Genomic DNA, 25007 nt, shown 5'->3' on the forward strand with positions numbered 1-25007 from the left:
GACCCGCCCCTTACCAAGTGTATAAACCCTAACACGCACTATCTTGCCTCAGTTGTTATTCGCTTCTCGCGACCTCTTTGCTTCGCAGCTCTACGATTTCGCTGACTTCACCACAGTCAACAGGAGGAAATATCTATTTCGATCAGCCTCCGCCTGGCGTGATTGTCAGACGGTTGCGTTTAGTTGCTATTGATTTCTGGTTGCAAGCCACCCACACTCGCTACCTGGATTTGCTCAGGCTGCCCGCCTGTTTCTCAGCTTTCACCTCTCCGATGGATGTCAAGCTCTCCGGTCCCACTAACCCATCGGACGTGCAGTCGCGTGCATGCCCTGCCGCCTGCGGTTCACTCATTGCCGCGAGGGATGCCCATCCTTTTTGCGGGGTATGCATGGGATTAAAGCACGCTGAGGAAGCGCTTTCTCTTCCTGAGAACTGTAGCCACTGCCTCGCCCTGCCGAGGAAGCTTCTTCGACATAGACTCAAGGTTGCATCCACCCAAAGCACGGACGAACAGTACGACTCAGACGCTGGAGTAGGTGAAAGCCTTGGAGCTCCGGGGACTTCCCGGAGCATGCCTGCTCTCAGTTGGGCTGACCAGTCTAACGAGGGCCTACTCGAGGAAATCTTTCCCGGTATTTCCTCGCTCGACTACGAGCCGCCCGGCTCAGGCGAGGACGAGGACCCCGCTATACTTGATGGCTCAGACGATGAGGAAACCATCCAGTCCGCCCAAGCTCCCCCGGTTAGCGGCTCGGCTACACTGCCGCACGCGGTCCTTCTCGAGGTGTGTGAGCGAGCGGCCGCTCGTCTCGGCATGGAATGGCCGGCCCTCCAGAACGCCGCCGACCAAGAGAGGGATGTGTATGACGGCAAACTCCTAGGTCCCCCTCCCGGTCCTAGGAAGCAGCTCATGCCTGTACTCCCTGTGTGCGCTAAGCACATGCGACACTATTGGAAGGACCCGCTAGATCTTAAGCACGGCTTGGCGGGTCTGGAGGTTAAGGATATGGCAGCGTGTGGCAAGGACGACCCTCCTCAAACTCTAAATGTTTCCTCCCTCCTCTCAGCCTACCAGGCTGAGCTGTTGGAGGATATGAGTTCTCATTTGGAGAAAGGAGTGTCATCGCCGACGCTGTGGAAGGAGATCGTTACCGTGAACGACCTGGTCCTTCGCAACGCCCGCCAGGCCGTCCAAGCCGGTGGACGTTCTATGGCCCTATGTGTTGTGGGGGAACGCGCCCTCTGGCTCAATCTCTCTGGACTGCCCGACAGCGAGAAAAGACGTATAGCAGGAGCCCCAGTGGAACCAGGCCAGGCTCTTTTTGGCCCTGCTGTTGCCCTTATGCAACAGCGGTGCGACCATAAGAAGAAGGAGGATGAGGCGTTCAAACTGTGCCTGCCTAGAAAGGCCACTCCACATCAGCCCCCCCGCGCGGCCCCCTCAGGCCCCGGCCACAGGACAGCCGTACCATAACTCAGCCAGGCCTAAGGCTCGCAGCAGGCCACCTAGCCAGCAGCCTAGCCAGCAGCCCAACCATCGACCTAAGCCCAGGGGTAAGACATCTTTTGCTGCGGCCACAGCGAAAAAGCCCTCCCACTCTACCCCGACAGACGGGAAGAGGAAGAGGCCTACCTGATGTTCAGCTCCAGGGGCTTCTCGGTCCAGGTTTTCAGGCGACCAGCCCATTGGACACAAGTGTGATTTTTTCCCCCCCTTTACCCAAGAAGAGGAAGTTCTCAACTCGAGGGCCCCTTTTCCCTCGTTCGGGTGCCCAACCCCAGTTCAATATGGACATGTCACAAGTTCAGGTGTGGTCCATAAAAAATTTCCCAGCCCAGCTTCCAGTTTCAGAACTGGGGGGAAATTCACTGACAAAGAGTGCCCCACCACTGTTGAAAAGTGCTCAACCACAGTCTCTTCACAGTTTGCACAAACCACCTCACACACATTCAATGACGGTTCGTTTCCCTGTGTGTGTTTCAAAAATAGAAACAACAAAAAACAAAAACAACACAAATATCAAACACTGAGAGCGAAAGCTCTGCCAAGTGCTGTCGTTTCTCAGAAATCTTTGTTATGTGAAATTATGACAAAAAAAAATCCATAATTTTTCTATTTTCCATTTGTTTAAATTCAAATATTTAGGATTTAGTATGTCATAATTTCAACGTTTTCCTCATAATTTAAATTTGTATGTCATTATCATGACTTCTGTACGCTTTTGAGGGAAAATTCCTCCATGCTCACTCAGTAGTGTCCACAGGGTGGATATCTCGAGATCAGTCCTGCTCTCGCGCTCCGAACTCTCGCGAGAGCAGAAGAAATTCCAGCAGCGGCTCGCGACCTCCCTCCATTGGGAAAGCTCGAGCGCGGCTGAGGGGAGAGAAAACAGACCCTGTTCGCCCTGGAAAACCCTTTAAACCAGGCGTTTATCGCAGATCATGTAGCCGTAACGTCCGAGAGAAGACATGTACGGAACCGGAGGAGGATAAAATGTCAGGTTCACCGAACAGAGGGATTTTTAAAGCTCCGCTAAACGAGCAGCGGGAGAGGCTTGATTAGCGAGCTAACTGACGCTAACTAACGTTAAACTTCGAGCCGGAGAGAGAATTTGCCTTTGGGATTAAATACCAGGATATACCTACAGTTTTTCCTTTTTTTTTCATCACCTCCTAGAAGATCCAGTTTAATTTTCCCTGAGGAACACGTGAAATAATCGCTTTGTTTACCGCTTGCACAATTCCAGCATTGATTCGCGCAGAAATAAGATTAGAGAGTCGCTTTGTGAGGCAGGCCATGAACTCAACCACATCATTAACTAGAGATCTGCTTATATAAACTACACATTCTGCTGCTCTTGTCGGACTAGTCAGCGAAGAAAGGAGATATCGAGGTGTAAAAAAGCTGCTGATCATGTTTTGCATGTCAAGAATCGGATGAAAGAGCATCGGGATTATTACTGTCTTCTGCCTTCTTTTCGATGTTGGGATTTTGAGACGCGCACAAACAGAGGAATACGATGTCGAGTACAAAAGAAAACACGTGTAGGAAATTTCAAGCGAACATTTTCAACAAAAGCAAATGTCAGAACTGCTTCAAGCCTCGAGAACTGCATCTGCTGACGGACCAGGATCTCAATCAGGTGTGAACTCGCTTCACTTCGAATTCCTTCTGTCAACAACCGAATTATGGAACGCCATATTAGAAAATAGATATAATTATGACAAAAAGGTGACTACGTTATTATGATTAGGAGATGGAAATTCGAAGTGGTTACATACGAAATCGAAATTAAACTGAATTCATGCTTTTTCTCGATTTCAATTTTATTCTCATAATTATGGCAGTAAAATATGATTTAGTATGACAATTTAGATTTGTCATAATTTCATCTCAAAAGGTGAAATTGACATATGTCATAATTAGATGAAAATTCGAAATTCACATAAATTGAGTTTATGACTTTAATCTCAATTTCAAATTCATTCTCATAACTATGACATAATCCTAATTGTGATTTAGTTATCGTAATTTCGACTTTTATCTCAATTATTATGACATGGTATGACATAATTTAGATTTTTTTTGTCATAATTTCATCTCATAATTATGACATCGTTTAATTTTAGGAGAGAAAAATTCGAAATGGTTATATTGGACATCGAAATTCACATAAATTGATATTATGACTTATTTTTAATTTCGACTTAATTCTCATAACTATAACTTAATCCTAATTGTGATTTAGTAAGTCTTAATTTCGACTATTGTCTTAATAATTAATAGAGTAATAGACTCAATTATTATGACTCATAATATGTCATAATTTCATCTCATAATTATGACTTGTCAATTTCGACTATAACCTCATGATTTTGACTATTTATAGTCCATCATAATTATGACTTTTGACTTGTTTCTTATGTGTCGGAAATCGGGTTCCAAAAGTGAAAAAGTTAATTTGATAAAATGCAGTTTGTTTGTGATCATGTTTGCAGTGAAGCTGATTATTGATCTGCATTCGCTGACAGCGCTTTATTGATCAGTTTGCAGTGTCCACTAATCAGCCTTTTGCAAAATCAACAACCAGTTTTGTTTAGAAAGGGTTTGCCCTGTGAACATAAACTAGTGTGTCATGACTAGACATTTTTTTTACTGTTTTTATCAGGGTTGTTTTGATTGATCTAATATGCTATATTTATTTAGTCTATTTGAGTTTTCTGTTGTGGCTCGGAACGTTAGGAACATTGTATTGGCCAATCAGGAGCCAGCAGAGCTCCACTCCTGAGCTCCGATTGGTCAGAACCACGTTCCATTATTTCGAGAATCCAATCACTGCTTATTTTCTACACAGCACATTTCCGTAATTCCAGGATATATCTTCCAGTGAAAGGGTGGCAATTAATTTGTTCAATATAGTACAGTTTTTAATTAAAATGTGTTTAATATTTGTGTATGTAGTAACCTTCAAAGCAACACAACATAACGAATATAACCAGCCTGCATTTCATGGATCATAGCTTTCTTTCCATTTTGCAAATCAATTTGTTTCGTCATGTTACTTTTCATACAGATCGTGAAAATTTCAGCTTTTATTTCGATCATTTCTGTCTGGTGAAGGAAATATATAAATTAAGCAGAAAGCCCCAATATTAAATGTCGGATGTATATTTACTGAGTAATAAGGAGGGACAAAATGACAATTTTCGTCTGAGATTTGGAGCCAAATTACAGGGATCTAAAAAATGTAGAAAGATGCCAGCATCATTATTTTATTTCTACACAGAGATTGGTGTGTTTTATGCAATTCTTCCGATAGAGGGAAACAAGATACATTCGTAGTTTAAACATTATTTATTCTTCAGGCATTCCTCTATAAGTGCAAGTATCAGTTGGGTGCAAAGTGAGCCAGATCTGGTTTCCGATATTTGGTTGATTTGACACGGAATGACCGAATTAAATGATGTTTCAGTGTTGAAATGATGACTAACAACTGCTGTAATTGCCCACTGCGCGCACACACACACACACACACACACACACACACACACACACACACACCATTCATTCTATTCCATATAACTATATTCACAATAACGCTTCTTAAACGATCAAGTCAAGTCATCCTCATTTATATAGCGCTTTTAACAATGTAGATTGTTTCAAAGCAGCTTTACAGAGATAAACATATAATTTAAGAGATAAACATATAATCAACACACACTTTGGTCATTGACTGTCCGTTAACTTTATGTATTTAGTAAAACCTCCAGTTGAGTGGAATATGTAGAAGGCGTTATTTTCTGCTAGAGCGCTTTAGAGGAAACTTTTAATTAAACCCAGGGTTTTTATAATTACTAGTGTTTGTCAGGATTACAGGCACTTTGACTTTGCTGTTGGAGATCTCGACTCTCCACACGTTTTTAGGTGTGTGTGTGTGTGTGTGTGTGTGTGTGTGAGAGAGATGAACTGACATTGGAGTTCATTTGACCATATTTCCTTATTTAGCTCTTGAAAGAGAATGATGAGAGGAAAAGTTTCAGACCATAAGGGTCTGTTGTGTGTGTGTTTTAATTGATCCCATACTCGTCAAGTGACGTCAGCATCCTCCAGTGTGTGTGTGTGTGTGTGTGTGTGTGTGTGTGTGTGTGTGTGTGTGTGTGTGTGTGTTGTGGTTTGAGTGAGATTACCAGCTGTTAACGCTTTCTGTGCCAGATTCATAAGTCATTGTTATGGATTACATCGCTCACTAATGCGGCTAAAATGACTTTACAACCTTAAACCCTTTATAGCTCTGATATTGTGGAACGTGTCAGTTTATTATCTCTTTATTTTTGTTTTGACACCGTATTATCAGATTAGACACTGACCGTAAGTTACACCAAGTACATTCCCCATTATCTTTATATCAAATGGCTTTTCACCCAAAAGCATGCAAAGTCCACTCAATCAGATCTTCAAAGTTCATAAAGTGATTGTGAAATAAATCCATACGAATCAAACTGTTTAGTCTTTATATGGAGGAACAGATTTAATTCAGGGTTTTATTCACATAAAACAAATACATAATCAAACTATGTATTATTAAAAAAATTATTCAGACACCAGATATAATTTTTGATATTTTCTTACTAGTGTGTGCAGGACACTATAGTTCATTCATGTAAGTGAGGAGAGCAGAATAAAGTAAACTGTGACATATTATACCCAAATATTCTTCATACCAGTAACATTTATACAAATTTGGGACCAAAAATGATTGGGACACTTTGAGCTGATCATGTTTTGCTGAAGTGTTTTTTCTTTAATTGCTAATGCACCTTTTTACACCACAGACTGAACAACATGAAGCATTGCTTGGTGATTGGTTGAGCTAAACTGGTATTATCTAATTGTGTAGTTAAATTTAACAGCTGACAGATATTCAACATAATTCATGTGTGAGAGTCTAACAGAAGGACGGACAAAACCTGTGAAATATCAACTGAGTTCTTGTCAGATTTTATTACCATTTTCTAAACTATAGCGAATAAACTGTGATAATGTGAGAAATGTCTGAATATATTCTGGTTTGACTGTATGTGGTCAACAGAACCAGTGTGATTGGAAGTGATCTGATTGTGACATTTTTCAGATGTGCCATAATCAAATCTAATATTCTGTAACCTGGAAAAGCAGAATATTCCGATCTCAATTGTTTGCAGCCATTTTGCCAAGAATGATTTTGGCGTTTCAAACTGTTTGCCTTATTCTGTATTCTGGTGAAAAACGGTCAAACCTCGTTTTCCAAATTGAGAGATAGTACCACTTAATCAGCCCAAAGGTTGACCATTGTGAATCTATATAATGTATATGCAAAAAATCACAACCCAGCAAGCAATTTTGCGTCTAATAGCCATCAAAACACAGCCCAGACGTCTAGGCTAAAATAAGAGTAAATTTGGGCTGTCAGTGAAAATCTAATAGACGTCTAACCATAGCCCACGAATAGACGTCTAACCATAGCCCACGAATAGACTAGTCATCAATTAGACGTTTATTGAACGACTACATATATACGTCTAATAGACAGTGCATATGGGTCTAGGTTAAAACAAGGCTGAATTTGGGTTGTCAGTGAAAAATCTAATAAGACGTCTAAACGTAGCCCAAGAATAGACTAGTCATCAACTAGACGGCTATTAAAGGGTCACTCCACCTCTGGAAAGATGAATGTGTATTTAAAATGGGTAATATATGTAGAAGAAATGTGAAATTATTTTTGAATTTGGAGCTTTCTAGACTGAGAAAAGACAGAAAATGTATTTTTGGCTTATGTGGATGAAAGACAACAACTCCCAGAATGCACTTTCTTCGCTGCCCTCGGAGGCCACGCCTACCGGTAACAGAGCGCAGTAGTTAAACAACAAGTCTAGGCTACTAGTGAGTCTGCCCGAAAATGTGTTTCGAGATCGCCCAAAATGTCCGGGATTCGGCTTTTGCGTTCTACAGTCGCCATTCATCACGTTTACTGTGGCGAGCAGGACGAGTGAAGGCCGTGTGGAGAACGGCGCGAGGCCGGTGGCGTGATTACTGAGGAGCGACACCTGTGAGTCGCACCGGTCTCGTGTCTCTCACGGAGGAGCGGGAATTTTCTTAGCAATGTTAAAACGCACATCAACCGATCACTTGTTTAGCGTTCACACTACATTCAGATTCACCAATCAGAATGAATTCAGTTAGATTGAAACAAAAGCTGTGCATGTAAACAATGAATGGCGACCGCAGAAAGCAAAAGCTGAATCCCGGACATTGACGGCCGGACATGTCTGGGAAAAAGAGGACGGTAACCCCTAAAGTTACTACTCAGCAGAGGTTTTAATACACATCTGAGATATTTGCATTATTGATATACTGCCTGATGCTTTTTATAATTGCTAATTTTATATAGCCAATAATTTGTATTTTTATGCAGTATTATAAAATTAATTATAAAATTTCAAATTTGAATGAATGAAGGCATTTTGAATGAAACTTCATCTTATGGTGCTTGTACAATGACAAATATTATTCTACTCTATTAGCTTATGCTCTCTCTGTATGTAACAAGCCATTGTTCAGACAAATTCAATATTATAGTTCAAATCGATGTTGAACTTTGTCAAAGATGAGAGCTTAAGTGAGGAAATGCTATTTTCATATCATAATGATCTACAGAAAAGAGTAACATATTTGGGGCTTTCATAACAGTTTATAATAGGTTTGGATTCAGATAATTTGAGTTTAAGGGCACATGGAAACATACAGTACACGTGCATGTACCATAATACACTGTTACCCACTAAAATGTCACGATTGCAACAACACACAACAAATAATTTAGCTAAAAATTAGCACATGTCAAAACGAAAACACAGATACTTACAAGACAAAAGTAGGAATGTCTTTTGCTTGTTCTCTTCGACCGACAGCTGAATGCAATGCTCTGACTCGTTTACAATGTTTCAAAATGGTGGAAAAGTGTTTGTCGCGCGATCGCGACTATCAAGTCTCGTTGCCATCTAGCGGTTGAGAAATGTAATTGCATTTTTATTTAATTTAAAATAAAGAACGTCAAATAATATCGTAGATTTTTTTATGAATGTGTGGCAGCAAACATGAAGCTGTGTGGGCGAAAAACATGTAAACAATTTTAAGACTATTTTGGCTATAGCCAAGCCGTTAAACGTAGACCACTTGCCTCGATTTCACTGGGTGGGCTAAAAGCAGACTGCACATAGCCCGTCCAATTCACAGCTAAATCGTGACTACAGATCGAACATGTCATGAAATTACACTGGCACCTTGTAGATATTATTACTAAATGCGAACATGATGGGATATCAACCATCTCGTGCGTTGCCTGTCCAACAATTAAGATAAACTACAATGAATCAGTTTCGACTATGGGCTACAAACAGCCGGCTGATATACGAGCTAGATCGTGTCTACGCACAGCCTCGACATAGAACATGTCAAAGAAATGAAACCAAACACCTTGTAATCACAGTTGACTTTGCTTACATGATGGTATCATACATTTTTGAAGTTATTTTGGAAAAAATTACATTTAACCAGATTCAATGTTATTTTGGCTAGAAGTGGGTTACACATAGCCGGACTATATCGGGTCTATATTTAACCCAGACGTTGAAATGACGGCTATTGCTTGCTGGGAAGTTTTCTATCTCTCGCAGAGTACAGTACAGGACTCGAGACTAACTGCGTCCTATCATCCTGGGGACGATAGAAAATGTGTTTAGGACGAACAGAAATATTCTCCAGGACGCCTACAGGACGAAAGACATTTTTGTATGCGTGTTCGTTTATTACTAGCCTATTAGGCAAACTTAGAAAATGCCAAAATAAACTGACCAAGTGCTGACTACAAAGAAGCGCGTCTTCATGCTGTTACTATCACTGACCGCTACTCACCCGGAGAATTGTTCCGCAGTACATCTATCAAATGGCTTAATGACATCGCAAATATGTTGCGCTGGTTAAACAACGGTAAGGTAAAACAGATCGAGCACCAAGACGGCCCTGCATCTCCTCCATCGAATCCCGATCAGGCCTACAATTCCCGAGTTTGATGCGAGTACAATTTAGGGCTGTCGCGATAACCGCAATATTGCAGTACCGCGCTACTGACAGGCCAACCGCAGAGGAATGCAAGTAACCGCAGCAACCGCGAACCGCGTTTTCTTTTTTCATAAGGCCACCCTTCGTAGTTCGTACCATGTGTATTGAATGTTAAATAAGTTAATAATGATAAGACTGTTTATCATGGTGATTTGTACAGAGGATTTGTGGATTTGGACTTAAGCCTAAACAGACAGTGAATGTGTTCGACTGAGCGCCTGCGATTACTAGGGGTGGCACGATCCGCCTTTTTTGCCTCCGATACCGATTCCGATACCTGGGACTCAGTATTGGCCGATACCGATCCAATCCAATACTAAAATAATAATTAAAAAAACAGTGCCAAATTACCTAATAAACTGTATCTGTATGCCTCACTGTAGGGAAGAGACTGGGATTATTCTTTTGTTAAAGGCATCAAAGCTTGACTTAAACATTATTTATTATACATCAACTAAGGCTATCAATAAACTGCCATTGCGCAAAAGTATTGTAACATGAAAGGCTCCAATTCAGAGCGGCACGAAACACTTATGCGCATCCCGTGCGCAGAATGATGCGCTCGAAGCAACATGGAGTCACGTCGCGCAGCGCGTCGCATTGAAAAGTTCAAAGCACAAAAGTAAGATATACATATATTTCTTTATTTATTCATTAGTTTGAGCCTTTTAACAGTTTTAAATTTCAGTTAATGTGCGCGTGAAGAGCAATTATATCGCTCTCTACTCCAGTGTTGTGATCACTGAGGAGTTGTGTTGTGATCTAACAGACACCCGGTTGAAAGTAACATGTGAAACCCGAGCTGTTTTACCCGAGTGCGACGCGCTGTTTGAGTGCTGAGAATGACTGACAGCCGCCGCGGAGGGAAGCACTTAGGTGAAGATTAATTTAACGATTTAAATCTGTACCTCACATTAAACTATATGTAATGGCTTCAGAAATCTTGGAATACAGTACACGAAAACATTATAGTGCTTTATAATGTTTTTGTGCCTTTTGTGTTGTATAACAAGTCATACGTAGGCTTGAAGATCGGATTTGGATGGTCTCGTCTGGCGATACCCGATCCGGCAAATATTGGTAGTATCGGAGCAATACCGATACTGAGTATCGGATCGGCGCACCCCTAGCGATTACCTGCGTCTGTCTTTGAAGTCAAGTCATGTATATTCGTGAAAAGGTTGGCGTTTCCAAGGAAATGAAATATTTGTCGTAGGCTATCATCCTTTTAACGTGTAAGGGTATTTACCATGAATGGCGTCAGCGCTGGTCAGCATTACACAGCGCGAGGAAGCCGTGGGGGGAAAGCAGCGAGTCACGCATTGAATCAATGCCATTGGTCTCTATTAAGTGAAGCATTGCTTCAGCTTTGCCCAAAAGTGAAGCATTGCTGGCCAGCTGAGCCTTGAAAAGTGGAGCTCAAAGTTAAAAATTTACATTTACATTTATTCATTTAGCTGACGCTTTTATCCAAAGCGACTTACAATTGCTATATATGTCAGAGGTCGCACGCCTCTGGAGCAACTAGGGGTTAAGTGTCTTGCTCAGGGACACATTGGTGTCTCACAGTGGATTCGAACCCGGGTCTCTCACACCAAAGGCATGTGTCTTATCCACTGCGCCATCACCATCCCAAAAAATAATGAACGCCTTGTTTCATTACATCTGTCATTTAAGGAATCAGCTTTTTTGAACGTTTTTGTTGAACGGTTTAATGACTCACTCAAAGACAGTCCGTTGGCATTACAACTTCACGCTGAGTGACAGTCTTTCAATGCGCAGAGACGCTGTTTAGTTTCAGTTACATTGGTTACATTGTTTTTGTGTATGCTGACCACATCATAACACGTATTTATATAGCAACAAATAAATATAAATAAGTAAATAAATGGCGGTAAAACCGCATATCGCGCTATTGAGCCACTCAAAATTACCGCAAGGGAAATTCCTTCACCGCGACAGCCCTAGTACAATTTAAATTGATTATTTAAATTTTATTAGTCATAGGATTGAAACAGTCTAGGAGAGTATTCACGTAAACTATGTTGGTTATGTCTTAAACAGTTGTGAGTCTATCGGATGTGCATCAGTGCAATTGGATTGGAAAGGGAAAAGCATTCACTGCTCGTTAATAGCTTTAATAAGGATTCACTATATTTGATTCATACAAATGAATATGTCTGCTGCTTGATATAATAAAGAATGATGTATGCAAGTAGTAGGGCTGTCACTTTTGAGAAAAATCTAATTCGAACGGTTATCGAATATCAAGTAATGTATTCGAATATATTCGAATTTCTACGAGATCCCCCCCCCCCAAAAAAACCCCACTGTAACGGAGATTCAATCACAAATTTATTAACAGTCTGACAGTCATAAACAGGACTCAGGCCTGTCTGAAAACATTTTTTTTGACTTAATGTTTTAAACAGCAGGTTATCAATTTAATCTATATAAAGTGCCACTAAGCTACATGGAAAAAACTGCATCGGAACAGCACGGCACAAACACTAACGTGACGGCTTAAACAGCAGGAGTAAGGCCGATAGCCTAGCCTCATTTCTTATTTCAATTCATTTCTTAATATTGTTTGCTAGAAACACCAATTTATCAACTTGATCTGGGTCAAGTGCGGCTCTCTTTTTATTGGCGATGTTCCCCGCGGTGGAGAACACGCGCTCAGTGCGCGCACACGTGCCTGACACACACAGATGTGCGCGTCAATGTTGAGAGAAGTGGTATACGGTGTAGCTGTAGAACCCAAAATATTTCCAGACTCGACTTTTTAGATGAGTTGAGGTCGTAATTCTCCGCTCGGGCTGTCGTTCTGTGCGTTATCTTCCATTCTCAAAACAGCGAGGCTATTATTCGCTTGATTTGGTCATGGGCTTACGCTACAATACGTTTAGAGCGCCCGCTCCTGGATGAGATGGCAAACAATAATAAAAAACAAAAAACGGTCTAATCATAGACTGTAAAAAATAAAAACCGGATAGTTTATGTATAGTTCGAATACGGATATATCACGTCATGTTCGAATACATATTCGAATATCGAATAAAAAGTGACAGCCCTAGCAAGTAGTTATAAAGAATGCATAAATCATTCATTGAAAAGAAGACTGTCTACTTTAGGAAAAGTGGTTTTATTTAATTTTAAGATATTTTTAAGTCACAGTAGTTAAATCTGTATATGTATTGCATGTTCAAACTTTAAAATCATTCATATTAACAGGTTAATAGATGTTTTCTCTGGAATTTTAGAGACATTCTAAATTAATGCATTACAATTGAACTAAACCCATTATATTTTAGTCATCTGAATTGTTTTAGTTTTAGTCTAGTTTTAGTCGATGAAATACAATAAGATTTTAGCCGACTAAATCTACAGTAGATCAACATTTTAATTTTGGGACGGTTGACATTCACTTTAGGACGGTTCAAATTGTTTTTCAGGACGGTTCCAGGACGGAGGTGAAAAAAGTTAGTCTGGAGCCCTGGTACACAGGGCTCGAATTTCGGTGCGGGTATTGCGCATCATTTTAATCATTCCCGCAGGTCTTGCGTTTATAATGCGGGAAATTCCCGCAAACATTCATTCAATCTAGCATGTAGGCCTATGAGTAAATTTAACCTAACAGATTATAAGATCAAATCAGTCATTTTAAAACTTTCTGCGAGACGCAATTTCACAAACAGCGTGAGTGATTCTGCCAATGCCGCGTCTTCTCTGTCTCTTAAAATAGGTTACACAAGGCGAGCCAATCACGCGGCTGCAGGCGGTGACTCTAGACTCTCGCGTTTCAGGAGTCGGGACATATGATGAAAATGTCACTTGCACAATCGGGCCATTGCTGTTTATAATTTGTGCGTCTTTTTAAGTCTTACCTATTTAAACATTCAAGCGATTTTAGCCCGCATAACAAACAGCTCGTGAGTAACAAAACTGAGTTATTTTTCTTGAATTATAGCGCTTTAACGCTCAAAAGCACACAACATTGTCTATATTCCAGTCTTGGGGAGTATCCTCTCAAACACAATCGCTTATGTCTTAAAAAAATAATACAAAAAGAAAATGCATGTGACACTATAATGAAAACAGTATGGGCCGTTCACGTTACGTGTTTTTGCGTTCATCCTTTACTGAAACGTCTTCGTCTTCATGGAGAACGTTGCTCATGATCGCTTAGCAACAGGGAGCCCTTTTTAAAAGAGGAGAAAGTGGCGCGGACTGCGCTTTACACGCAACATGTGAACGTGGATCCGTGCACTAGCTCTTAAAGTGAGAGTAGCCTAAAATGTGTCTGTCATTATTGTATATAAAACAACAAAAGATAGCATTAATTGTAAGGAATCAGGATTAATAGCCTATGTATTCAAATTATACAGGACTAAAAGACTTTTCCGTGTTATTTTACATTTGATTGCTTTTTTCCATTTCTAGCATTTCTGAATACTAGTGTTAGACCTAAACTTTTCTCTTTATTTCATGTATTTATTTGTGCTACTTTTTTCAACTTAATTCAAAGTTTGAAATCAAGCTTTCTTTTGTTGTGTAAACTAAAAAAAATGAGCACATTGTAAAAACACAAATACAATGAGTGAGCAAACATTTAGCTAAACTTTTTTTTTTTAAATTGTCTAAAAAAAACTCCCCCCTCAAATTAAAAAATCCCCCCCAATAAGAATAACCTAAAGGGGGATTTCCCCCCTATTATCCAAAACGAAATTCAGGCCCTGGTACAGTATATGTTACAGTATACGTTGATGTTTGAGCCAAACGGTTCCTTTGAGGAAGTGTTTTCAGCGCACCGTCACTGACTTTCCCGGGGGGGAAATGCTGTCAAAATACTGTAATTTCACTGACTTGCAAGTCTTGACTTCTCTCAAGCCAGCTCTGTGGAATTGACTCTATCCACGCAGAGTAGACCGGATCTGTTTTCCCGTTAAATATCTCCCATAGCAAAGTGTGGTAGTGACTGTCATTTTTCTAATAACTAATCACAAATAGTTGCATTATAATATATTATAGGTTAATAATAATATATCCACTGGCGTTCAAAAGTTTGGGATTGGAACGATTTTTTATGTTTTTAAAAGAAGTCTCTTCTGCTCACCAAAGCTGCATTTATTTGATTAAGAATGCAACAAAAAATTGATATTATGAAATATTATTAGAATGTAATACGGCTGTTATGAATATAAAGTGTAATTTATTCCTGTGATCAAAGCTGAATTTTCAGCATCATTACTCCAGTCTCCGGTGTCACATGATCCTTCAGAAATCACTATAATATGATGATTTGATGCTCAAGAAACATTTATGATTATTATCAGTGTTGAAAACAGTAATGTACAATTATTTTGTCAGGATTCTTTGATTGATAGAAAGTTCAAAAGAGCAGCATCTCTCTCTCTCTCTCTCTCTCTCTCTCTCTCTCTCTCTCTCTCTCTCTCTCTCTCTCTCTCTCTCTCTCTCTCTCTCTCTCTCTCTCTCTCTCTGTTCAATTCAATGACATTATTCTCTCTCTCTCTCTCTCTCTGTCTCTCTCTGTTCAATTCGATAACATTATTCTCTCTCTCTCTCTCTCTCTCTCTCTCTCTCTCTTTCTCTCTTTCTCTCTCTCTCTCTCTCTCTCTCTCTCTCTCTCTCTCTCTCCTCTCTCTCTCTGTTCAATTCGATGACATTATTCTCTCTCTCTCTCGGTCTCTCTGTTCAATTCGATAACATTATTCTCTCTCTCTCTCTCTCTCTCTCTCTCTCTCTCTCCTCTCTCTCTCTCTCCTCTCTCTCTCTGTTCAATTCGATGACATTATTCTCTCTCTCTCTCTGTCTCTCTCTGTTCAATTCGATAACATTATTCTCTCTCTCTCTCTCTCTCTCTCTCTCCTCTCTCTCTCTGTTCAATTCGATGACATTATTCTCTCTCTCTCTCTCTCTCTCTCTCTCTCTCCCTCTCTCTCTCTGTCTCTGTCTCTGTCTCTGTCTCTGTCTCTGTCTCTCTCTCTCTCTCTCTCTCTCTCCTCTCTCTCTGTTCAATTCGATGACATTATTCTCTCTCTCTCTTTCTCTCTCTCTCTCTCTCTCTCTCTCTCTCTCTCCTCTCTCTCTCTCTCTGTTCAATTCGATGACATTATTCTCTCTCTCTCTCTCTCTCTCTCTCCTCTCTCTCTCTCTCTGTTCAATTCGATGACATTATTCTCTCTCTCTCTCTCTCTCTCTCTCTCTCTCTCTCTCTCTGTTCAATTCGATGACATTATTCTCTCTCTCTCTCTCTCTCTCTCTCTCTGTTCAATTCGATGACATTATTCTCTCTCTCTCTCTCTCTCTCTCTCTCTCTCCTCTCTCTCTCTCTCTGTTCAATTCGATGACATTATTCTCTCTCTCTCTCTCTCCTCTCTCTCTCTCTCTCTCTCTCTCTCTCTCTCTCTCTCTCCTCTAATATAAATCCAGCTGCCTACATTTTGTCTTGCTTTTGTACTTCAGTGTCCAGCCCACATGCTATAAATGTAAAGTTGCATCATTGCAGCGTCCCAGTGTGATTCCCATGCAGAGACTCTTGTGAAAGGAAGTGTGTGTTGGGAAAGTGGATCAGAGTTTCCCAGAGGTCGATCCCACTTCTGAGGCTGTGGTTCGGCCCGGTGGGTGTTGGATAAGTTTAGACGGGGGGTGAAAGTTCAGGGCGAGTGTGTCCAGCGCTGAGGGGGAGGCGGGGGTAAAGTGGGCCGCTGGGACGAACCTGGGAGGAAATTGGGAGTTAAACGTGATCCGTGAAGCTGGAGAGCGGAAGTGGCCCTTCAATGTGTGGAGGAAAACACTCGGGTGTGTCTCGACTCTCTCTCACACACACACTGACACAGAGTCACAGCTGTGTTTTGTTTTGCTTCCAATCCCCCACCTCGTCCAAAGAGGAAAGAGGCTAAATTGGGTCCCTAGGTATCCTCTGGGGGGGTAACAGAAAAAAAGAAAGAAAGAAAAAGGGTAAATAAAAGTGTGGTTTAACAAAACAATGCATAGTCTGCATGATTAAAGAAAATTTAACAAATTAAATCTTTCCTGTATCTCAAACAGTAGAGCGTTGGCGCTTGCAACGCCAAGGTCATGGGATCGATTCGCAGGGAAAGCAAGAACTGGTAGGAATGTAAATGTGTACATTGAAATGCAATGTAAGTCGCTTTGGATAAAAGCGTCTGCCAAATGCATAAATGTAAATTCTGAAAATAAGATTCAGCCTCTGTTGTTTTAAAGACGTATTTATGGGTTGTAGGGCTGGGTATCGTTAAGAAAAACTCGAAGTACTTGATACTGGTTCCTAAACAATCATTTTTTCGTTATCAATTTTATAAACGGATAATGCTATAGGCTGTAATAATTTAATTGAATGTAATCCCCAGGTATCCTCTGTTGTTTTATTTACGTCTGCAAGACGTATTTATGTGTTGTGATTACCCATATGGATGTTTTGATTGCCAGTATCTTAAAGGAGTAGTTCAATTCGGAATAAAAATTTCCTGATAATTTACTCTCCTTCACGTCATCCAAGATGTTCATGTCTTTCTTTCTTCAGTGGAAAAGAAATGAAGGTTTTTGAGGAAAACACTCCAGGATTTTCTCCATATAGTGACTTCAATGGAGTCCAACGGGTCGAAGGTCCAGATGTGAGTTTCAGTGCAGCTTCAAAGTCTCGACACGATCCAGCCGAGGAATAAGAGTCTGATCTAGACAAACCAGCGCACATTTAGAACTAAAATAAAAATAATTTTTGTTTGCGCCACACATTACGTAATCACGTTGAAAGGTCACGCGTGACGTACAGTGTTTACAAAGCAAACATGCAAAGACTGAGTCAAACGCCATTTACAAAGAAATAAAGCTAAAACGATGTAGGATTTTTGTTCTAAATGTTGGTGGTTTGTCCAGATCAGACTCTTATTCCTCGGCTGGATCGTGTCGAGACTTTGAGGCTGCACTGAAACTCACATTTGGACCTTCGACCCATTGGACCCAATTCCAGTCTCACTTCGGCAACATTTCTACGTAGGTTTGTAACTAATTTGCATGAATGGTCTTGATTGGCTGAACAGCGTCTCTTAGCTCCGCCCTCAAACACTAGTTTATCTGAGACTGGAAGAGTTTGGTTCGTGTTGTTCGTGTCGAGAAGACGCTGTTTTCTGAGATTGATACGGTAAAACCCACGCCATCGTTACGGTTCGTATCACTGTGATCAGGAGCTGAGATTCAGATATGATAATGAGCGTTTGCTTTCTGACCAATCACAGCAGAGCAGCTCTCAGAGAGGCGGAGCTTAGAGAGACTGAATCTCCGATCGAAGCGTTTCAGACACTGAGAGAAAAGAGCTGATGTGCAGTGGAGATTATGGAGAAATTAAAGTGTTAAGATGCATGTAAGCTTATTGTAGGAGACTAAAATAACATTAGGAACCATAATAAGGGTACTTTAACATTACATTCAAACAATGTACAATTCAAAGTCCTTGTTTTGGATGCGAGGGTAAAGAAAATTCAATTCAGACATTTTCAGGTCATGGCATATTCAGTGAGAAGACACGATCATAAATGCGTCAGCCACATCATCTTTAAATAAGACGAGCTCACATTTTTGATCGCAGGTGAGACGCATTTATTACCTTTGAGGCAAAACATCTTTATAGGGAAGCTTTATGAACTTGCCTAGTCCTGCTCAAGCTTGCACATCTGGCTCACCTTCTGAAAGGGCTTTTATTAGACGACGTTCCAATTGATTTGAAATCTAAATTATAGCATTTTTTCTAGGACTGTCCTCGACTTAAGATTTTTCTAGTCGACTAATCGCGCGTTTATATTAATAAGCCATAAATCATAATAATTGCCTATATAAAATACGTATAGCCTAATCAATGCTCAAATTCGAATATAAAGCTTGCAATGATTATGAATGTGTTGTGAAAAATACAAACTGTCTAAACATTTTAATAATTTATTGATAATGTTTTCTGTGTTTTCGGCTGCAGAGATTAAGTCACGATGCTGACTCGTCATATATGCTCGTTTCATACAGATTACATAATCGGAGAATATTAATTTTCCATTGGAATCTGTTCATTCAAATGTAAAAAATGTCAAGCTTTCTATAGATATATTTCTCATGTCTGTGAAGCAAATATACGCTGAGTTTCGGTTCACAAAAGCACCACGTTTTGTTGTTGTGAGTTTACAAAAATCAAAGTAGACCCTTTACAGTTTGCATTACTCTTATGATTATCCGTATGACCAAAAATGACTTATGTAAAAATGAAGTATTTTAAGTTAAATGGTAGTGACCACAAAATGTTCCTCCACAAATTACTCCAATGTGCTCCTTTATTGATTGAAGATTTAATGATATGTTTTGATGTTGTTGCAGGCCAAGCCGATCTATGGCGGATGGCTGTGTTTGGCTCCCGAGGGAACGGACTTTGACAATCCCATGCAAAGATCCCGGGTAAGAGACATGACGTTAGTTACGGAGTTATAAAGTCAAAATTGCATGATTTAAAGTCACAATAGCGTGTTATTGTGTCAGAATTGCGAGATGTAAATTGCCAGTTGTGAAATAAAAAAATAAAAAATAATTCTGTGGCGAAAAACAAGCTTTCAAGTTTTCAGTGCAAGTTGCTTTCAGTAAAAACAGCTCAAACATGCATTAACCTTAAGCCTTGTCTGTGAAACAGTGTAAAAGTCTTAAATGATAAAGTCTACCTCGGACAAATTGACTCCAAATTAATTTGTTTTGATTGTAGGATGGTGATAGGCTTATGTTCAATGAGTTTGAATTTGAATAAACAACATACTGATTTTTACAGACTATTGGTTTATTCACTGCTTTACTCATTTGCCACAATAATGCAATGTCTTTGAATTATTTTCATTTGTCAGCAAATGCTCATATATGATATTAACTTGGCATATGTCAGTAATTTGAGCTGTGATGAGACCAATATAACTACAGATCTTTTTTTACTGTATTGTGACGTACATCTGAAAAAATGCGTGGTTGGGAAATTATGAGGTAATAAAATGCATGCATGATTCGTTTTCATTTGGAAAATAGATTGGGTGAATTTTCATTTCTTTTAGACTATGACTGTTGTATATTTGAGTGAATATGAATGACATTTAATGATCTTTTCTTTCAACACAGAAATGGCAACGGCGATTCTTCGTCCTTTATGAACACGGCTGCTTGCGCTTCGCACTGGATGAGTCGGTAAGCTGTTCGTTCTTTCTTCGTCCTTTTGATCCCACATTTGCGATCTGTCACTCAAATGTCTTAGTTGAGAGAATATATTCATGTTCTTCAAACAAACCGAAAACCAACATCAGTGAATCCTCTTGCAATAAAGAAAATAGTGCTGTGCAACGATTAATCGCATCCAAAATAAAAATTTGTGTACATCATATAGGCTATGTGTGTGTACCGTGTATAATTATTTTGTATTTATAAATTCAAACATATGCATGTATATATTTAAGAAATATTTGCATGTATGTACTGCATTTATACATTATTTATATTATATATAAAAATAAATATTTTATATATAACACATTTTTATTAAATGTATACATGTGTGTGAATTTATAAATACGATTATTTATAAATCACGATTAATCGTTGCACAGCACTAAAAAAATAAAGCAGTATAACCATCCCTGAACTAAAATAATCCATTTTGAGATGAGGAGCGAGAGCATCGTATGCGATGTGCACTAGCAGAACATGGCCGTGTGTTTAATGATCACGACTCGGCCTGTTTGTTTCACAGGAATGGGACATGGGTGACCAAATTAGCTGGCTGATCTTCCCGGCGATTACAGCGTTTGCATGTAAACACTGAAGCCCACACACAGGCTCAGTGCTAGGAGAACGAGAGCCGCCGCGACTCTTGACCCCATCGCTCACGCTAGCTTGCTTATGCTTACTACAGGAATGCCCATTACAGCGGTGCAATTTATCATTCTGCTGTGCAACACGAGGCAAACGCCGATTTGCCTGAGAGTCACATCGTTGTCAAGTCACCTTCATTTATACAGCGCTTTTAACAATATAGACTGTTTCAAAGCAGCTTTACAGTGATAATAGGAGATTACAGTAACAGCAGATCTAGAATAAAGTTATTGTCCAGATAAAGTTAGTTTTTGATTCATTCACTTCCGTTGTAAAGATCATTAGTTATTAACTTAGTGGCCGCTAACACGACACCGAAAACAGAAACTTTTAATGTGTTCTGGATGTTCATTTGCACACAACAGTGTTTGGTGCTCGAGAACACAAACTGTGAAACCGGTTCCAAAGTGCAAGCGTTGAAAAATTGTGAAAAACGTTATCATCTCCGCGTAAACTTCAAAAACGTGAATCTGTGAAAACGCTGACGGCGCGCACATGCGTATCACGCGTTTAGTCTATAGGTATGTGGGTGTGAATATATATGTGTGCAGGCGTGTAGTCTTTCTTTACAAATTTACCACCAAATTACTTGTCTGGCCTTAAACTCTTTGGAGGACTTTGTTTTTATTTCCAGTGAGTAGTGAAGACAATAAAAGCTAGTTCAGGGCAATACAGAGTTTCCTGCCATTGTTTTGCTTTGAAAATGCTGTCAGCCCTCTTGTCTTTATAGTCTTTTCATCTAGTTTCAGGAAATGTTCTTAAATTAGGTCAAGAATATGGACAATTCACAGTATGGATTTAAGCAACAACGTTTTATTTGTGCAACAGAAATTATGTGCTTAATGTTTTTGAGGATTACTAAAACTCTTTTGCATGTTGTAGTATTGAAATCTCTCGTAAAGGCGGTGCAATTCTTACAACTTATAAAAAGCTAAATGGATTTTCATGAATGTCTTATTTGATATTCGCTTTTCTCCTGGGAATCTGTTTTAATACGATCTTCTGTTTCCTTAACAGAATTGACAGGATATAATCGGCCCTGATCATCGGCTGTTTTTAAACAATCGGTATATAATAGCTTTAATCATCCGATACCGATTATTGGCCGATATATCGGTGCATCTCTAATTACAGGGTCAGATTATTTGGGATTCGCGATATATCGGCCACCATAACGGTATCGGATGTTAAATGTTCATTTAAAATGTTATCGTTATCGGCCCAGTAATAAAAAATTTGGCCGATATATTAAAGCTGATAAATAATGTATTATTTCCTTCAGCTGACACACTTCTGATGCGCACTGTTCAACATGGTGGTTATGAATTGCTTGAAATATGATTGGAATCACTTCAAAAAGGAAAATAGGGTCTTTCATATCGGCTACATAAAATTATAATGAGAACATCATAATTGTGTGCTTGGGACATGGATTTAAATGGTGAGACTTTTGATTTTGTAATCAGGCTCTCAAAAATTATATAACTTGGATTTAGATTTATCGACCAATATACCGGTTATCGGCTTTTAAATTTAAACAGTTATCGGTATCGACCAAAATTTCCATATCGGTTCATCCCTACAGATTATCGATTAATAAAGACTCATTTCACAACACTGTTATGAGCTGAAAACACTGAAACAGTCACGATAAAAGTGCTCAAAGACTGAAAGTAGCAGATAAAATGACACGGTTCCTTCAGCAAATGTTTTTATCTCGCGTTTGCTTTTATTAACACTATCTGTCAGGTTTAGTGTCATTTTAAAATATCCCATCAGATCATTAACCTTTTAATGCATTTCATTTCTGAACTGTTGATATACGTACAACAACCAGTGTAATAACATAATAGTAATAATAAAAATACACTTTACTTTATATAGCGCCTTTTAAAGCAGCTTCTCAAGGCAATTTACACAATAAAGATAAAAAGAGAGAGAAAAAAAGTACATACAGATATAATCTTTTAATGCATTTCATCTCTGAACTATTGATACGTGTAACAACATGTTGTCATATCGATGTTCATCTGTCTCGTATAAAACTGAATGTGCATTTATCAATGCTAATCATGCAAAAAACAGCGTTATATCATTTTGTAGAAATGCTTTTCCAATGAGTCTGACCTGATTCTTTTACGGCTAGTTTTTAATGTGTGCTATATTTAGTGTGAACACAAGTTGATCTTAAGAGAACACTTTTCTCTCCATATAAATGGCAGACACTGATGTAATCATATCCCAGTATGGTTGCAGTAGTTTCTAATCCCATAACTTGTCCAGTACATTAAGAGAGTGTGCCGGTAAGGAGCCACTCATCTAGCTTCACTGCTGACTCTTATAAACATGTGCGTTCAGCTACGGTCTTGAAGAAAACTATTTTAATTGTCCGCCTGAGATGTTCTGAACGTGGAGTCTGTGCTCAGGATCCCAATATGCCCTTATTAGGAGAAACCACTGAGGATTGTTGGAGCCGGCGCTAAACTCTTGAGAACGTTATCCTCGAAAACCACATGGAAATGTTAAACATGCTTTGAGATCACGTTCCTCCGCACCGATTTCCACAACCGGACACTGGGTTTAGAAAGCCAAGAGAAAATCAACTGTCTTTGTTGTGTTTTTGTTCTGTTGTACATCAAGTGACCCAACATTGCTCTTCTTATGTGACCCTGGATCACAAACCCAGTCACATGTCGCACGGGCAATAGCCAACAATACATTGGGATATTAAGTAAAGATCATGTTCCATGAAGATATTCAGTAAATTTCCTACCGTAAATATATAAAACATTTATTTTTGTGAGTGAATGCAGCACAATCATGAACATAAATACACAACGAAATACAAGGCGATTTTCTCAATGTTTAGATTTTTTTTCAGATTTGTATCTCGGCCAAATATTGTCCTTTCTTAGCAAACCATACATCAATGTAAAGCTTATTTATTCAGTTTTCAGATGATGTGTACATCTCAATTGAAAAAAAATGACCCATGTGACTGGTTTTGTGGTGCAGGGTCACATATCTCCTGAACACCGTTGTCTGTAGACTAAAGCAGGGATTGCCAGGTGTTCCTGGCCCTCAGGTGTTCCTGAGATGGAAGATTTACATAGGTGTGTGTTTACAGCGGGCACGACACGTCCGGGCACATGTTGACTGTCAAATAAGAAGAGCTACCTGAAAATGCAGTAGCGTTGCTATTTATTCAATCACTTGTGTTGTCAATCTTAACACCTTGTCTGGCTGTTCTTGTGTTTTGATCCTGGAAACTGTTGTGCTTTGCATCATGGGCTGTTATGTTGGCGTTCTTTTTTTTAAATATAATAATAAAAGTTAATGAGTTAAGCTCCAAAATGACTAGATGCCAACCATAAAAGAAGTCCATATGACTCGTGTACTAGATTTCAAGTCTCCGAAAGAGATTTGTGTGAGGAACGGACAGAAATGTAAAGTAATAGTTCCATCCAGAATGTAAGTTGGCATTATATTTTTAATTTATGTTAATAATGATAGCTATGGAAGCTTGTTTCTGCCAAAGAATAAAACATTTTAAAAGATAATTGCGACTTTTTATCCTACATTTGCGAGTTTACATCTCACTATTCTGACTTTATAAACCGCAATTGTGTGTAATAAAGTGTGGAAAAAAATTGCCACCTTCCTTAAAATTAAATACATTTAAATAGTTTCTGGTATAATGATCCAATTCATACTGTGAAAAAAATATTATAAATAGGTATTATTTTAAAAGTTTTATTTTTATATTATTTTTCAATTACATTTTTTACTTGAATAATTTTTAAGATAATTGTATTACAGTATTAAAAGGCATGCTAAGCAGATGCATTAACTGTAGCACAGTTCACAGGGCCTGTGACTGTGTGGGCCTCCTCTTCCCCCGGGCCCCGTGTGTTTGAGGACCACATTCCCCCCCGATCACAGTCCTGCTTCTGGCTATTTGCTCTTCCTGTTTTTCTTTTTTCCCTCCATGCATTGCCTCATATGTTCCTCTCTTATCTAAAGACGGCTTTAAGACTCCCACCCTCAAGTGAGTCCAAAGACCTCAACTCCAGCACACACAGCTCAAATTATTGTTTTGCAGGACTTTATGCTACAGTTTTGGGTTAGTTTTTAAACGCCCTTCTGGATAAAATAATATAAAAAATTAATAATCTGATACATCTAGGTTTTTTATCATGATTTGTGGCGGAAAAAGTCAGTCAAAAGACCTAAACGAACTTCAGCACATAGAGCTCAAATTATTTCATTTATTAATTTAGTTATTTATATAGCACATTTAATGCAACAGCTGTTGCCCAAAGTGCTTCACAATCACTAAAGAACACAAAAAGTAAGAGTACAGAGAGAGAAATAAAAAAAGATAAAAATTAAACGCACAAAACATAGTCACGGTAATGA

General features: G+C 39.3%; 1 protein-coding gene across 8 annotated transcripts in view; it reads left to right on the plus strand.

The window, feature by feature from the left end:
• The first annotated feature begins 2289 nt into the window (after nt 1–2289).
• mprip (myosin phosphatase Rho interacting protein) overlaps nt 2290–25007 on the plus strand; it is an 85846-nt gene continuing 63128 nt past the window's right edge. For 6 of the 8 annotated variants that reach the window (XM_077245653.1, XM_077245652.1, XM_077245655.1 and 3 more), the window contains exons 1-3: nt 2313–3144; nt 19065–19142; nt 19842–19907. In XM_077245653.1, the coding sequence (XP_077101768.1) occupies nt 3022–3144; nt 19065–19142; nt 19842–19907 (267 nt within the window). In that variant the 5' untranslated portion in view covers nt 2313–3021. Of the gene's footprint in view, nt 3145–19064; nt 19143–19841; nt 19908–25007 lie in introns of all 8 variants that reach the window. The other 2 variants (XM_077245651.1, XM_077245658.1) reach the window with 2 other exon arrangements.

This window comes from Siphateles boraxobius, unplaced genomic scaffold, assembly GCF_051911475.1.
Source record: "Siphateles boraxobius isolate OS27281-9 unplaced genomic scaffold, OSU_SipBor_1 103, whole genome shotgun sequence".
Lineage (NCBI taxonomy): Eukaryota > Metazoa > Chordata > Actinopteri > Cypriniformes > Leuciscidae > Siphateles > Siphateles boraxobius.